Source organism: Paroedura picta, chromosome 5 (genome assembly GCF_049243985.1).
Source record: "Paroedura picta isolate Pp20150507F chromosome 5, Ppicta_v3.0, whole genome shotgun sequence".
Classification (NCBI taxonomy): Eukaryota; Metazoa; Chordata; class Lepidosauria; order Squamata; family Gekkonidae; genus Paroedura; species Paroedura picta.
The window spans coordinates 73,070,158-73,087,415 of record NC_135373.1 but is presented as its reverse complement, the minus strand read 5'-3'; the positions used below and the strand labels follow the sequence as shown (position 1 = coordinate 73,087,415).

The 17,258-nt window shown below is 41.0% G+C and overlaps 1 protein-coding gene across 5 annotated transcripts in view; it reads right to left on the bottom strand.

Annotated features, from left to right (window-relative positions):
- DOCK4 (dedicator of cytokinesis 4) overlaps positions 1–17,258 on the bottom strand; it is a 320,430-nt gene that overhangs the window by 138,464 nt on the left and 164,708 nt on the right. For all 5 annotated transcript variants that reach the window (XM_077338508.1, XM_077338509.1, XM_077338510.1 and 2 more), the window contains exons 11-14: positions 13,533–13,665; positions 10,989–11,077; positions 7,162–7,287; positions 302–426 (exon numbers count right to left, since the gene is read on the bottom strand). In XM_077338508.1, coding sequence (XP_077194623.1) covers positions 302–426; positions 7,162–7,287; positions 10,989–11,077; positions 13,533–13,665 — 473 coding nt within the window. The remainder of the gene's footprint in view (positions 1–301; positions 427–7,161; positions 7,288–10,988; positions 11,078–13,532; positions 13,666–17,258) is intronic.

Here is a 17,258-nt window from a genome sequence, read left to right as displayed (position 1 = left end):
ACATTCCTAATCCTGAGCCAAATTATGCACATGTAGCTGTTTACCAGTAAATCACACAATAAAAGAAGGTGGAGATCCAATCATAGTTCTAATCATAGATGCAATCATCATCCTTCATCATTTTGTTTGTTTTGTTATTATACTACACACATAACTATGTATGGAATTTTCTCCATGTTCTACCTGGGCCATATGCAGAGAGTGGGGCATCACATCTGAGAAGGCCCAATCTATGGAAGGATCCCACATGTAATAAAATATACCACAGGAAATGTCAGAGCAAAAGTTGCAGGAGACTTACCTTTAAAATTTGACCAGTACTATCCACAATGAACATTGATACTTCCACATTCCTGGCCACACTTTTCCCTCCTTTCTCAAACTCTCCTCTTTCTATTGTGATATATAAATCATTCCTCATTTCACCTATAAAAAAGAAAACACAACTGAAAACTGACCCCATGTGAAAATCTTTGTCTGAGGAAATGTGCATGCACATGAAAGCTCATGCCTTGAATAAATCTTTGTTGATCTTAAAAGTGCTATTGGACTCAATTTTTGTTGTTGCTCATGTGAAGTAGTATAGCTACAATCTCCCCCCTCCTTCTTAGTAAAAAGATATTTTGGTGAGTAGTCCATTCACATGCAACCTATCCAGCAATCACTCTGCTTTCACTATTTTCAGAGTGAAATTATGCAGGAGGACTCTGACTAACAACATTCAATTGTGGCAATATTAATTCATGGGCATACCATGGGCAAGGTTATTAAAAGTTACCTGTCCCCTATAAATACTGAGCTCTTTTTCTGGAAATTGTGTAGTTAGAAACTAGAGCTGGTAGAAACATGGTACAGAAGGAGGTGGACCCTAGAATATCATTGGCCCTACACGCTCCCACCTACCTGTCTTTGCAAACATGAGCTGAAATTAAAAAATGTTGTTGCAGCAAAATCATAATAGTTTGTTCTATCCAACCCAGGCTGAGGCCAGGTGAGCCACTCTCAAGCCAGGGACCACCAACCTGCTGGTATTGGAGGAACGAAGCATCCTCTGAGGGATGTAGGCAAACAGGAGGTTCCTCAGGTACGCTAGACCCAAACCACATATGGCCTTAAATGTCAAAAACAGTACCTTGAACCAGATTTGGAATTCAACTGGCAGCCTATTAAAATAGGGCAGGAAATATAAGTCATATTCCCCTTGTATCATATAGTCAAGGACTGCTGCCTTTCTGGCTTGGCTTGACTATATTACCTTAAATGTATTTTCAATTTCCGTCCTGGTTACGGGGTTGAGACGGTGTTGGTCTCCTTGTTGGATGACCTGCGTCGTCAGCTTGACCGAGGCAGCTCTGCTGTGCTAGTTCTTTTAGATCTGTCGGCTGCGTTTGACATGGTTGATCACAAGCTGCTAGTGAGCCATCTCGCTGGTACAGGGATAAGGGGTACAGCCTTGCGCTGGATACGCTCCTTCCTCCAAAACCGGACACAGAGGGTAGCTATGGAATTATCGGGCCCTTACTGGCTCCCTTGTGGGGACCCACAGGGCTCGGTGCTCTCTCCCACATGAAATATTCAACATCTTTATGCGCCCTCTGGCTCAACTGGTGCAGAGTTATGGCCTGGGTTGCCATCAGTATGCTGATGACACTCAGCTCTTTCTCCTCATGGATGGCCGCCCGGACTCTCCTCCAGAACCATTCACCAGATGTTTGGAAGCAGTGGCTGGATGGCTCGAGCAGAGTCACCTGAAACTCAACCCCTCCAAGACGGAGGTCCTGTGGTTGGGCTGAAGGGGAGCAGATGAGGAAGCATGCTTGCCCTCTCTATCCAGGATGCAACTTAAGATCACATCTCAGGCCAGAAACCTGGGGGTGACCATGGATGCCTCACTAACACTCGAGGCACAGGTCAAACAGGTAGCTGGCCAGGCATTTTTCCATCTCCGCCAGGCTCGGCGACTAGCGCCCTATATGTCCTCTGAACACTTGGCCACAGTGATCCATGTGACAGTCACCTCCAGATTAGATTTCTGTAACTTGCTCTGGCCTGCCTTTGGGCTTGATCTGAAAACTGTAACTGGTCCAAAATGCGGCTGCTACGGTCCTCACGGCTACACCTGGCAGGGCACATATCCAGCTAGTGCTGAAGCAGCTGCATTGGCTACCGGTTATCTTCTGGATCAGGTTCAAGGTTTTGGTTTTGACCTTCAAGGCCATCCGTGGTCTGGGCCCAGTGTATATGAGGGACTGTCTATTTTATTTAATTAATTAATTAATTAATATTTTTATACCGCCCTTCCCTACGGCTCTGTGCAGTTTACATAAAACATTTTTGAACATTCACATAGAACACTATCAAAATCAAATATAACAGTATAACAATAACAACAACATATCAACTAGAACTATTAGAACGGCACTTCAACAATAACTTGACAATCCCTCAGTAGGTTCGGTCCCTCAGTCTGGGGGGCACCTGTAGGTGTTATGGCTCAGTCGGCCCCACCAAATGCCCGGAAGAGCTGTGGGCCCTGTGGGAATTGTCATCATTCCACTTGCAAGAGGGAGCTCTTCTGCCAGGCTTTTGGTTGAGGCTGGGCAGCAAGAAGATCTAGCCCCCCTCACAAATCTGTCAACTGCCCCCTCCTTTTCCCTTCTTAGTGGGTGTGGAATTGGGTTAGTTATATTGAATTTTGCCACCATTCTTGTCTTAACTTTTGTATCAATTGTATTATGTTTTATTGTGCTTTTATTGTTTTAGGAGATTGGTTTTTATGTGACCCGACTCGAGCCTCCGGGGAGAGGTGGGAATAATATTATTATTAAATAACAACAACAACAACACAGTCAAAAACGATTTTGACAAAAGCCCCTGTTAAAAGGAAGGGGAGAGTCAACAATTCAACTTTGTAGACTTTGGAATCAGCATTAAGCCATCAGCTGTAAAGACTAAATAGTATTAATGCTGCCCAAACAAGTGTTACAAACTGAATTACATTCAGTAAAGAAATTACCATCGGTAGGATTTTGTGCTGCTCAATGACTTGTACAATAGCTTGAAGGCTAGTGGGTCTTAGCTTATACTGTGTGTGCCACAGGAAATAAAATCTGACACTTTTCACTCTAGCCAGGGAAGTCGAAAGAAGACAAAATTTTGCACCTGCTACATGCCTTGGGAAGGCTACATTATCTACGCTATTGACACTGATACTTTTCAGAATGTTGCATCCCCTAAATCAGTGGTCCGCAACCTTTCTAAGGCTGTGGACCGGTGGGGAGGAGGGCGATCCGGCGGCTGCGCATGGGCAGCAGGTCCGTGCATGTGTGTTTGCGCCATGCGTGGCCACGGATGCGCATGCGCATTTGCGACCATGCATGGCACAAACGCGCATGTGCGGACCTGCTGCGCATGCGCGTTTTCGCTGGCAGCCCTGCTTCCCTCTCCCCCCCTCCCACAAAAAGAAGCTTGCCAAGCTGCAAGCTAATTGGCCGCTTTGGCGGCTGATTTGCTTACAGCCTGGGAAGTTTCTCACTGCGGGGGGGGGCGGGGAGAGGGAGCTGCGGCCCTGTGCCGGGGCAGTGCGGTGGTTGGGGACCACTGCCCTAAATCACCCATATTCCAAATTGTGAACAGATAGGCAGGAGGAAAGGAAGCAGGGATGATTCTGTGAGCTAGCTAGCAGCAGTTGAATAAGATGTGGATTAGTTTGTCCTCTGGCTCAGGGGTACTTATGGCCTGGACATGCCCAGAGGCACAAGCTGACAGGCTCTTCAACTGAGTGTCATAGCCTTAAATCGAGTGGAAGATCTGAGAGAAAGAGACAGAGAGGAAGGCCTGTTCTTTACTCATAAGCTTTATCCTGATTCTTCTGTTGTGTTTTGTTCTGTATAGGAGGCAGTGTTTGAGGTTCCCACTAGGTTATATATATAGTGGGTATCTGCTACTTTGTCCTCACAAGAAAACAGATCTTATAAAAGGGCCACCTGTGGAAATCTGTATCAGTCAGATGATTGGAAAAGCATGAAACATTATTTTCTTTAATATACTCTGAGAAAGGGATTCTTTGTGGATGAAAATATCATCACTTTTTCAACTGCGTAAACAAAAATCTAAATAAAGGAACCCAAATAAGAAATGTATTCTAAATATATAAAGTGACAGCAAATTAACTTAATGACTTATTAGCAAACTGCTAGATCTTAAAAATCTTCAACCTTAAAAAAATTGAAAATCACAGGCCTATTTTTTGAAAATAACAGTGGCAGCTTGGTTGGAAAGCCTGACAACTTATGTTCTTTTCGTTCTTAGGGTTCAGGATTTAATAAATTACTTGAAAGAGAAATGACACAAAGACTTAAGCAAAATAGAATTTGAATCATGCACAGTATTTCACCCCTAGCAAAGTCTAAGAAAAATGCTTCCCTGTAGATGGTGCTCAATATCCAGCATCTGAACTGTAGAGTGCTGATGAATAGCTCAGTTTCTTAAGCAGAAACACAGAAGGTTTGCTGCACCGATGTCAGAGGATCATTTTTATTTTATGTTATTATTTTGCTTCCTGAGGCTTAGACTGCAGAGAGGTCATCTCCTAGATGGACCATCTAGGATGTTCAGAGAACCAGAGCAAGAATCAGGATTTTAAGGGCAGTAATTACTACAAGGAAAAGAGCCAGGGTGGCAGATTGGTTCAGACTGGGCAGATCTGGGTTCAAATGAACAGTGAAAAGCTTGCTGGAAAACCCTGATCATTCAGCCTATTTCTGCTTAGGACCAACAGTGTTATTGTGATGGATGAAGGCTAGAATGATATGTGCTATTTTTAATTTCTTAGATGAATTAAATATATGTGATTTTTTTAAATGGAAGTACAGATAGGAAACCTGTCATAATCATTGGAACAGCCTCAGTTGCAAGATTCTAATGCTGCCTGTTCTTGGGAACGCACCACATAGGAAGTGAGCTAATGTGGACCCCTCACAACTTGATAGTGACACAGTTATCAGGAACAGCATTACCAGCCAGATCACAAATTTAAGGCTGCATTTTCCAAACACTGTGCAGATGCTACCTTACTCCAGTCAATCTCTGTGTTGGTTTATGGATCAAGGCACTATTTTGTAGTTCATTTTCTATACGTGCTGAAATTTGTCATGAGTGAAGTATGATGATCACCCTTCAATTAAAATCTCATTTGCCAAACAAGAAGACATGACACAACTCAAGCAGTTACCCAAACAATAGCATGCAGCCAATTACCAAGCTGATGAAACACCATGCTGAAATCTATACTTAAGAAAAAATCTTTCAACCAAAGCAACACAGCCCGTTATAGCAGCAGAGGGCTGCTGTGGCTGACCACATGTGGCTTGACTGTAATGTGCATTTTCATAGGGGCATAGTGCATCCTCTTTGTTGCACAAAAAAGGAAAAGGAAAGAAATATATAGCAGCTGAAAAAAAAATGTGGCAATGCACAGCAGAGGGCTGCTGTATCATGCACCGCCAGCCAAGAATGACATCCAGCTAATGGGAATGCCTGGAGTTCAGGGAAAGCTGTTACTCATTAGCATCAGCAACATCATTTTTCAGTGTGTTTGATATCATTGTCTCAAATTACAGACTGTACCAATATAAAGCCAGGGAGAGCTGGCAGTAATAGAAAGAACAATCAAGAGTAGCTAGCATGCATATTTTGCAAAATTAAAGTGTCTGAACCAGATTTACTGCTTTATGTTTAGTGGTTATTTCTCGTAACTTTTTAAAAGGGGGACGTCTTCATAGTATTAGATAAAATGTCAGAGTCTAATTTACATATTGAGATTTGACTACCAATGAACAGTGCTGAACTTTAAGCCAGTGTTTTGTATTTGATAGAGAATATTCTGTCTCATCTGCATGGTTTTATGGTTAGAATGAGTTTGTGACAGATTAACCTTTTAGCCCTAGGTGTTACCTACAAATATATACAAATTCCCAAACAGAATACTTTCTAGGTACTATAACCCAGTGAAGAATCTTAGATTTAAAAAAACCTTTAAAAGTGAATTTAACTGTATAAATCTATGACAGCTGTGCAATGGTCCCATACAAGCTCCTTGACAGAATTTACTGTGTCTAGATTTAATGATTTACAGCTACCATCTATGTGATTGCCAGCAGTAGATTTTCTAGAATTCTTGCAAAATATTCCTGGTCTAAGCAACTAAAACTCAAGCTAGGATGGCTGCCAGGTAATTAAAATAAAATATCTGATACTATGCTACACTGCCCACTGAATCGTCTTACTTCCTATTATAGTAACATAAACCATTGGTTTCACCTTTCAGTATCAAAACATGCTTCCTTGGGAGACTATTGCTTGTTACATAGGATGAATCTATTCTCTTTTGTTTGCCCTGCCACAGACTCCTTTTCCCTATGGTTTTACTTACCAACTTTTAACTGCACAGACAATAACTGTATTGCATGTATCTGACAGTCTTAGATACTGGCAGATTTACAGCACTGCAATCCTAAACATTTAATTATCTCCTACCACTAGGGGTGTGCAAAAAAAAATAACCTTTAAAAAAAAATTGGGTTTAAACTGCCTGGCAGCAGAAACTGTTCCCAGGATCTTCATATGGAAGAGAGGCTCTTGCTGCTGAACACAAACCTGAGAGGATTAGCTGGGGCAGTGGGAGCTGACAGATTTCGCCATCTCAGCTGATTGGTATAGCTGAATATCCCAAACAAAAGCCTGAAAAAATCTGACTTGTTTTGGGGTCTGTTATACCATTAGCCAATCTGTAATCAGCTTAAATAATACTTGAAAAATACCAGTAAGGTACTTTTCAGGGGAGTTAGGTTTAGTCAAATGTCTACTTATCACTTTTAATGCAACTTCAGTTCTATATGAGCATGTTTTAAAAAATGACAAAAAGTTATAACATAATAATTGACAAGAGGAATGAGTAAAACCTAATTTTCCTATTATCTATCACTTTCTTCAATCAAGGGACAACTGCAATATGCTCTAAGTGGTGTTTCTCGTTATTTCAATCCCAAAAAATCATCTTATGCAGACTCTCATAGCCCTTATTTTCCATAAAGATGCGGAATAAGGAAGGAAAAAGTGCCTGTTGCACAGCAGCAGCCGACAATAAGGTCATAAACTTACCAGGCATGATAATATTGGAAAAACCCAGCTTCCTTGTTATTGATAAACCATGGGTAAACATGGACGTATACTCCCTTCTGATTTGTTCGATGTCTCCATGTAGCAGTTGAAGAGATACAGCTAGGCCTATAAAGGGAAAAAATAATAGAAAACTGACAGATGATAAAGGTGGGACACATTCACTGAACATGTTCGTATAGAAGCACTATGTCGACACAGATATGACATCAGGAGAACTAGAAAAGTGGCACACATTTTCACACCTACAGGCTTGGTGTAGATGAAGGATCTATATTCTTGGGATTAATATTCCTAAAAGACTAACCCAGAAATTGGCAGAAGGGTCAGCTGCCAAACATTGGAGTTTATCAGGCTCAGTAGTAAAACTAGCAACATCCCCAAGACAATTTACCTTAGCAAAGAACACATGGTTAAAAATGTCCGAGAGATGTAGGCATAAAGCAAATTCCAATTGACCTACAAACAGTTTTCAGTAAAACTATTCCTGTTAAATTACCATGCCAGTTTCTCTCTGAAAAAGCAGTTATGGCAACCCATCAAAATCTTTTATGATTGATTAAATGTTACAGACTGTTGTGACGGTATAACTAAACACCTTCCCAATTTGCCAGAATTTAATAGAATTAAAATGTAAACAAAGTATAAGATAATGCATGGCAGTAATAATTGCATAAGCACCCAGCTGCAGAGACAGTAGATAGATACATGACTGTACTAAATTATTCCAGCTAGTGCTGGTAATGAGAAGGAAAATACAATATGATGTATTGTATGCAGTGAAAGTAATGAGAACAGAAATTTGTAGTTTCAGACTCACAGAGCTGAAGTGAAGACTGAGCAGTAGTAGGCTGCCTAAGGAGGTGGTGAGCTCCCCCTCACTGGCAGTCTTCAAGCAAAGATTGGATACACACTTTTCTTGGATGCTTTAGGATGCTTTGGGCTGGTCCTGCGTTGAGCAGGGGGTTGGACTAGATGGCCTGTGTGGCCCCTTCCAACTCTATGATTCTGTGAGGGCTCATACGCTGAAAAAATTATAAAAACCTAACAAAATGTATGCCATTAGTTTGGGCAAGAAACGTGTGGAAGACCACTCTTATTTTTCAAGGATTTTAATGTTTTTGCATTAGAGTGGTGGTCCTCAACCACTGGGCCACGGCCCGGTGCTGGGCCGCCAAGGACCTGGCACAGGGCCACGGCTCCCTCTCCTCGTCCTCCCCCGCAGTGAGAAACCTCCCAGACCGCAAGCAAATCGGCCGCCAAAGCTTGCGGCCCGGCAAACTTCTTTTTGCAGGGGGGGGGGAGAGGGAAGCGCGGCCGCACATACCTTAAAAAAAAACACATACCTTAAAAATGAACTTCAAACTAATTCTCTTCCGTTGTCAAGTTAACATTTAAACTAATAGAGCAACAACTGCCAAAAAAATTATCCATGAAAGTTTAGTTGCCAAGATTTTTCATTGATTGTGAAAAAAGAGAAGATTCTTTCATGCTGGGTATATTTATGTTGAAGCACAACATCTCAGCAAGTTACCGCTTTGAGTTTCTTTCAAATGGCAGCTCTCAGTGACAACAGAAGCTTAAACGCATCAAAATATAATGTACATAATCCCCTTGTCACTGAAGTGTAATGAAGGATTTAAATGGCAGATTAATATCCTGCCACTGGAGTGTAAAGTAATTAAACAAAAGCACTCTTATTGTAGGAATGTGTGTACAAGATACAACACTTTTAGTGCAGCTGATCCATCTCTGAAGCTAATAAGAGAAAGATTTAAGAGGAAGCAGGATCAGATGAATCATTATACAGAAGAGTAACAAATTCCAGGGGGGAAATCATGCTAGCCCTCTTACTGGAAAAACAAACCCAGAGCAATGCTGTGCTTTAAAGACTAAGAACTTTTTTATTCTGGCATATGTTCAAAAACGTAGAGTTATTTATTATTATTTATTATATTTATATACCACCCTCCCAGAGGGCTCAGGGCGGTTTACAGAAAACAGGAAAAAATACAATTAACATATGGTAACAGGTAACAGTAACAGTAATAACAATATAACAATAATAATTTAACAAGATCATAACAATAATATTATAAAATAGAAATTGCGAGAGCCTCAACTCTTGCTGGGACCTAGTGGGTAAAATCGATTAGTGTTGGTCGTAGGGGGGGGAGCTTGGGAGCTTGTTTGGGTCGACCTCAACCAAATGCCTGGCGGAGGAGCTCCCTTTTGCAGGCTCTGTGGAACTGTTTAGGTTCTGTCAGGGCCCTGATCTCCTCCTGTCGTTCCACCAGGTGGGGGCCAGAATGTAGAAAGCTCTGGCCCTGGTTGAGGTCAAGCGGGCTTCCTTGGGGCCAGGGACCACCAAGAGGTTGTTTAGGTGTCAAAGATTCCTGTTTGTTAGGCTGCAAAGGTCCCTTGTCTCACATGCCAAAAATATCACCCTGGATTACATACCAACATCTCTAGATATTCCAGAACTGTCGTTGAATGCACAACTGAAGTATACTAGATGGGCAAGCTAACTTAGTTGCGAATGACTGCTGTTGCAGTGGTTAGGAGTGCCAACTTTTAATCTGGTGAGCCGGGTTTGATTCCCCACTCCTCCACATACAACCAGCTGGATGACTTTGGACTCGCCATAGCGCTGATAAACCTGTTCTTCCTGAGCAGTAATTTCAGGGCTCTCTCAGCCTCACCTACCTCATAGGGTGTCTGTTGTGGGAAGAAGAAAGGGAAAGCAATTGTAAACCACTTTGAGACTCCTTTGGGTATAGAAAAGTGGCATATAATAACCAGCTCTTCTTCTTCATCATAACTCTGCATTTGAATGAGACCAGGTGTAAACAAAAACATCTGCAGGGCCCCTGCTCCCTCAATGCATTCTGCTCCTGGACCTGTTACACTGTTACCATTGTTACAATTATCAGTTAATAGTATTCATGTTATGGTTATCTATATGTTATGGATTGTTTCTTGTATTGTTTTCTATATTTTATGTAAAGCACCCTGAGCCTCCGGAGAGGGCAGTATATAAATATAATAAATTAGCAAGAAAGCCCATGGCAACCAGGAATGCAATGGACGCTAGGACCCAGGGGACACCGGCAGATACAGATCTCTCTCTCTCACACAGCAGGAGCCATAGGAGGTAATCAGGGCTCTTCTAGCAGGGAATCAAGGTTTGTTTGCAGTTTGGAGGGGCTGTCTCTGTCTGTCCCTCACAGCAGGAGCCATAGCAGGTAATCAGGGCTCATTTGGGGTTTGGCAGGTCTCTCTGTGTCTCTATGTCTCTCTTGCAGGTATCTGAGAGCAAAGTGGCTAGCGTCCAGGGAAGGAGGGCAGGAGCTGCAGCCAGCACCCTGATTGGCCCTATTCCAACTCGGACACCCCGGACTCGTTCCACCCCCCCCCCCCCCCCAGGCTGTTTCACAAATATGAAGAGGAACAATGAATACGGATAGATAAATAAATAAATAAATAAATAACAATACCGAAGTATCTATCAATGTGTGGCTATAACCCAGGTCTGCTTTGTGTGATAAGAAAATGTTCAATATTAAAATGTTCTAGATAAAGAGAGCCATTCTCCAGTATGAAATTTTTAGTTAATTTAGTTAATTTGTATGGCATTCCCTTAGTGGAATTTCCTTCTTCTTTTTTAACTGTTCTGTTAGCTTTGTTATACATGTTAAATATACATCTATTTCCCATGATGGAAAATGACATAATATGAGGAAGTTACTGTCCCTCCATACTGTGTCTTCATACTTTGCTAAAAAAAAAACACGGAAGATGAAACCTACCTGCATTGGATCCTGTTAAGTTATAACGAGCATTTAGCTTTTTGATGATGCTTTCATGGATTTGGTACCAGTCACTCTCTGTGTTGCACCTATAAAAAGATTAACGGTTCTCAATCCAAATGAAAACAGATGTTTTTTATTAGCTGATGTAGTGAACTCAAAGTAGTCTCTCTCAAAGTTATGAAAGACTGAAGATAAAATAAACCTCCATATTTCATGCCTAATGAACTTGTACCCAGAGTTTTGCTAGTAAGCCTGTAAGATACCTTGCACATAAGAAATTCCCAAGATTGTCTTGCAGCAGGTTACAATGAGTTCAAACTCCACAAACTAAAAACTAAAATAATTATAAAACCCAAAATTACTAAAATTACCCAGCGTTAGAAAAGACCCTCACCACCTCCCTTCCTGCTCACCCCCCCCACCTCAGGGAGGAATGCTAGGGGTGTCTGTCTCATCAGATGTTATAAATGAGGTATATATAAAATATGCCCTCGTATGTATGTATGTATGTATGTATGTATGTATGTATGTATGTATGTATGTATGTATGTATGTATGTATGTATGTATGACTGGGGAAGGCAGGCAAAGCACCCCATATTGAGTCTGCCATGAAAACGTTAGAGGGCGTCACCCCAAGGGTCAGACATGACTCGGTGCTTGCACAGGGGATACCTTTACCTTGTGTGTGTGTGTGTGTGTGTGTGTGTGTGTGTGTGTGTGTGTATGTATGTATGTATGTATGTATTAGATAATTAATCTCATTCCTTGGTATGACAACCAAACATGCACCTCAAATTACAGCTAACTCATAGATCCCATCTTGGCCCTAGCTTAAAGTCAACAAAAATTGTACTGTAATGTGATTTATTAGTGTGTTTACTGAAAAGAGGAGAGTACCTAGAAGGTGATTATTATCATTTTGTACATTTACCATTTAAAAACCCCACAAATGTTTCAATTTTATAATAAAGTCATTATTTTTAAAAAATTATTTTTTAAAATTAAAGCAACATAGATCACAATTATGATCTATGTTGCTTTAATTTTATTTTAAAAAATTTTATTTATTTAAAAATAAATAATTATTTATTTAAAAATAAAGAACTGAAGATCACAGATATACTGCTGAATTTTCAAAGCAGAATATTTCTCTACCACCGAGGAATCTAACAAAGAACCCTGCACAGTCATACAATTAACAACCAATGCACTATCACATGAAATTGGTCTCAAAGCCACAGCTTCCATCAGTAATTCAACATACTGAGGGAATACCTCTATTTTAAGGACAGAAATTGAGACAATATTAGATTCCCAGTTCAAGGCTTAAACGTGAAAGTAACTCAAGATTCCAGGGTAGCTGATAATATTTCAGTATGTACATTTAGACTGTTTCTCAAGATGTTGCTTGACTTTTCACATCTAAGATCTGAAGAAAAATGCAATATTCCTTGTAACTATATCCATAACTATCTACTATATTCAACTCATGTACAAAAATCCATGGGCTGGATCCAATGGAATATTTTTGTGGAAGAAACTGGCTGCTCTCCTAACCAGACTGCTCCAAAAATTATTTTGCAAACTTGAAATGGCTTAATAAAATGCCTTTCAATTTGGGCAATTAAGTGATGAAGGGGAAATCAGGTAGATAAAAAGATTCTTCCATCTCTTCAATTAGTAGCTGTCTTAATTGGAGGGGGTACCAATTTTTTCTCACTCCCCTTGACTGCTGAAGTGGCTTGTATATTCTTCACAAGGTTCTCCTGACCCTACAAGAGATTTTTCAAAGAAATACCTGTGTACTTGAAAAAGGAAAGAAAACATTTGCTCTCTCCCATGAATTCTCCTACTAGATGCAACCCTCTAAAATGATCATATGACATGGCTTTCATTTTTTTCCCCTTTCATGGTCATGAACTTTGAGGAATAATTAGGTATTTACAGAATTATACTATGAGCCCTTAAATCATCAATACATGCTCTTCCATACTGATATTTTAATTTTTAAACAAAGCAGCTTAAACTTTTTTTCCATTTTTTAAATTTTAGACATAGAAAAGAAAAACTGAGCAAAACTACTACAAAAAAAATAGTTACTGCTGACTACCTGAATTGTCTATAAAGATTACAGAACTGTACATGAGGCTACTTCAGCAGAAGTATATCACAGTGCTTATAGTTTCACAAGGCTCTCTGGCATATTTGCTAGAGTGGCCTAGGGATAGACCCACAGAAAGCCAACTTTATGCTCAACAATGTTTCTTTTAAGACAAAAGAAGATGCAATACAACAGTTCCAAACTGGTTATTTGGTATCTCATACTGCAACATTCTATATAGATAACTGACTGAAAAAGATGACAGTAGTTTACCTGAATATGAAAGAGTGTAGCTGTATACAGAAGTAAAGATATAAATAAGTGAACATTCTTTGAATGTCATTTAAAAACCACTAAATTTAGTTTCGCTGATGAAATTTGACCTCAATATTTCTACACAAGACTGTTGCAACGTACTTCAGATATATATTTTCTTACATGTACACTTTTAGGATAAGGTCATCTTTTGTGTCGCCTGCCAGTAGATCTGCTATGCTGAGGACTGCACAACCAAAAGGTCGTCGGTACTGTACATTGCAAGCATTTTTCTTTTCACCAGCTCCCATTCGGCCTGTCAGACAACATAAAAGAAGAAGATACATGAGCCACTCAATAACATCTTTCTAAATGCACACAGGAGGTGGAAGAAACCCAATTTGCCCAAATTTGCAGTTAGTTTAATAACTTTTTACTGGGTACTAACTGTGTAAATGTGCTTAAAAATGCCTTCAATCTTCTCTTTCTCACACACATTAACATGACAAAATATGTAAAAGTGTTTATTCATTAAACCTGTATGCCATCTTGATACAATAACAAGATGCAATGATCCCAATTCAAGCCTGAGGCAGGTATTTCCTTCAGCTGCAGGAAACTGATACTGTCCAGGGATTGCAATAAGACTGGGAAATGGCGGGTTCTCCTTGGGGACTCTCTTTACTAAGGCTGTTGATGATATCTCTGTCAACAGCAGGTCTTCATTAAAGAACAGGGAGTACAACACTCTCGCTTCACCTGCCATCTTCAAATCATGTTCAAAAAGCAAACCTCTATGAGATAGTCAAAGTAAGCTGAAGAAGCCCACACCAGAGATTCTGCAGTTCCAAGCCCTGAATCCCTCCTGCCTTAAAAAAATTTACAGAAATATTAAATACAAAGAAGAAAAGTACTAGGTATAAGGATACTTTTAAAAAAATTATATATTTAAATATACATTGAAAGTATAAACATTTATTTAACTAAATAATACTATTATTACGGTCAGTTTACATTCCAATCCCAAAAAAGGACAAGGCCAAAGAATGTTCAAACTACTGCACCATTGCACTCATTTCTCATGCTAGCAAAGTTATGCTCAAAATCCTACAAGCTAGGCTCCGGCAATATGTGGACCGAGAACTTCCAGAAGTACAGGCAGAATTTCAAAGAGGCAGAGGAACTAGAGATCAAATTGCCAACATATGTTGGATCATGGAGAAAGCTAGGGAGTTCCAGAAAAACATCTACTTCTGCTTCATTGACTATGCTAAAGCCTTTGATTGTGTGGAGCACAACAATTTGGGGCAAGCTCTTAACGAGATGGGAATACCAGAGCATTTTATCTGTCTCCTGAGAAAGCTATATGCAGGTCAAGAAGCAACAGTGAGAACCAGACACGGAATCACTGATTGGCTCAAAATTGAGAAAGAGGTTCGGCAAGGCTGTATACTGTCACCCTGCCTATTTAACTTGTATGCGGAACACATCATGAGAAAGGCGTGGTTAGATGAGTCACAAATTGGGATCAAGACTGCAGGGAATAATATCAACAACCTCAGATAGGCAGATGATACCACTCTAATGGCAGAAAGTGAAGAGGAACTAAAGAGCCTTTTGATGCGAGTGAAGGAGGAGAGTGCAAAAGTTGGCTTGAAACTCAACATCAAGAAAACAAAGATCATGGCATCTGGCCCTCTCAATTCCTGGCAAATAGATGGGGAAGAAATGGAGGTAGTGACAGATTTTATTTTCCTGGGCTCCCAGATCACTGCAGGTGGGGACTGCAGCAAAGAAATTAAAAGACGCTTGCTCCTGGGGAGGAAAGCTATAGCAAATCTATACAACATCCTAAAAGAGACATCACCCTGCCAACAAAAGTGCGTCTAGTCAAGGCTATGGTCTTCTTGCAAGTCCCTTGGACTGGAAGGTGAACAAACCAGTCAGTCCTAGAGGAGATCAGCCCTGATCTCCTTCTTTAGAAGGCCAGATCCTGAAGATGAAACTCAAATACTTTGGCTACCTCATGGGGAGGAAGGACTCCCTGGAGAAGAGCCTAATGATGGGAGCAATTGAGGGCAAGAGAAGAAGGGAACGACAGAGAATGAGGTGGCTGGATGGAGTCACTGAAGCAGTCAGTGCGAGCTTAAATGGAATGGTAAAGGATAGGAAGGCCTGGAGGATCATTGTCCATGGGGTCGCGATGGGTGGGACACGACTTCGCAACTAAAAACAACAACTATTATTAAGTACTTCTATCTTGTTAATTCTTAGCTATGTACTTAAATATAATTAAGCTTCAGTCATAGTTTACTCGATATGGCAAAAGTGCTCTTTGGAATTTTGGCCCTCATCAGAGCAAAGATTCTGTCACCCCTAAAGCTATTACTGGTGTTGCAGACATTACAACTTATTACAAACTAGCTGCAACGCCCGTTCACAAGGACGAGCTTTGACAGGCCCTCCCCAGACCCCTGTGGGCCGCTGGCACTGCAGCTGGCTCTCTGGGGCATGGCAAGCATACTCCCAACCTCTGTGAGGTGGCGAGAGCACTTGCTGGGCCCTAGGGAAGGGAACCTCCCTCACCCACCATTGCCACAGCCACAACCTCCCCCCCCCCCACTGCCACAGCCCAGCAAGCACTCTTACTGCCAAGGCGGTAAGAGCACTTTGCAGGTCACAAGGAAGGGAATCTCCCCCCCCCCCGCAAGCAGGCAAGGAGGAAAGATGGGTGGTGGAGAGGGAGGGCCACCCTGATTGGCCCTATTCCATCTTGGACAGGGAGGACATTCTCCACCCCACTCCTGTTTCACAAATATATAGGAGGAACAATGGATAAAGATTATCACTGATCAGTATACTCAAGATTTGCCACCTTTCTGCTTCAACCTTGTGACCTATTAATACTTACCACCTATAGAATTCTGCTTTTGTGGTCCTGTCATTCTGCCCAGCCTTCTAAGATCCTGTCTGTAACCTACCAAGTGAAGCTTGACAATGATCTAACATGAGGCCAGGGGCTGCTGACAGCAGCATTTCCCACACACCATCTGTTTTCTGCAGTAAAGAACCAGTTCTGGTTTACCTCCATTTCATTAGAGGAAGAGAGAGTTCAAATCAACCTGAGAAAGCATTGTTGTTATGTCTTTTGAAAACAGCTGCCTCCATCATAGGAGAATGATCAACCGGGACCTTCTATCGTTCTGGAGGAACCCCCCAATGTTTTATGAATGCCCCACAACAGTCATTTTGTTATGGCAACTCTACCTGTTGTCAACATTCCAAGAAAACTCACAGATTCGACAAGATTGGGAGGATACCTCATTCCCTCTCCTCCTTAAACTAAAGACATTCAGGGAAACAAATGGCAATTTCAGCAAAAAATATACAGTTTTTTAAATCTCTGTTTTGAGCATACAGAGATAACAGTTGGTTTTCAACCATGAGCTGTCAAAAATTGCGCTTCAGTTTTTATCTTCACTATTTTTACAAATTCCCAGCAGCTGGAACATTTTCTCTTTCTTTTTTTCTAAAGCCACGAGAGCTATATGTTTAATTTATGTGGTGACAAAAGGCACATTATTTCCCACCATCAACCTTCTTTCCTGCTCCTTCTGCCTGTCTCATCTTCTTTCTGTTAAAATACACTGTGCTGCCTTGTTCTTGAAAAATTGCTTGCAGTTCTCAACATTGTGGAATAAAATGCACATAGAATCAATTGTAGGTGATGCAAGATCAGAAACGTGCAGTGGCTAAATAGATGCCACTTACAATGTAAATGGGATGAACAGAATGCTAAGCTAGTGTGTGGCTGGTGACATCAGTAGGTGGTCAGCAAAACTTCCCATGAGTTTGCCACCAGTTGGCAGCAACCATATCCCAATACACATAGATGCTGTGCTTCCAGAA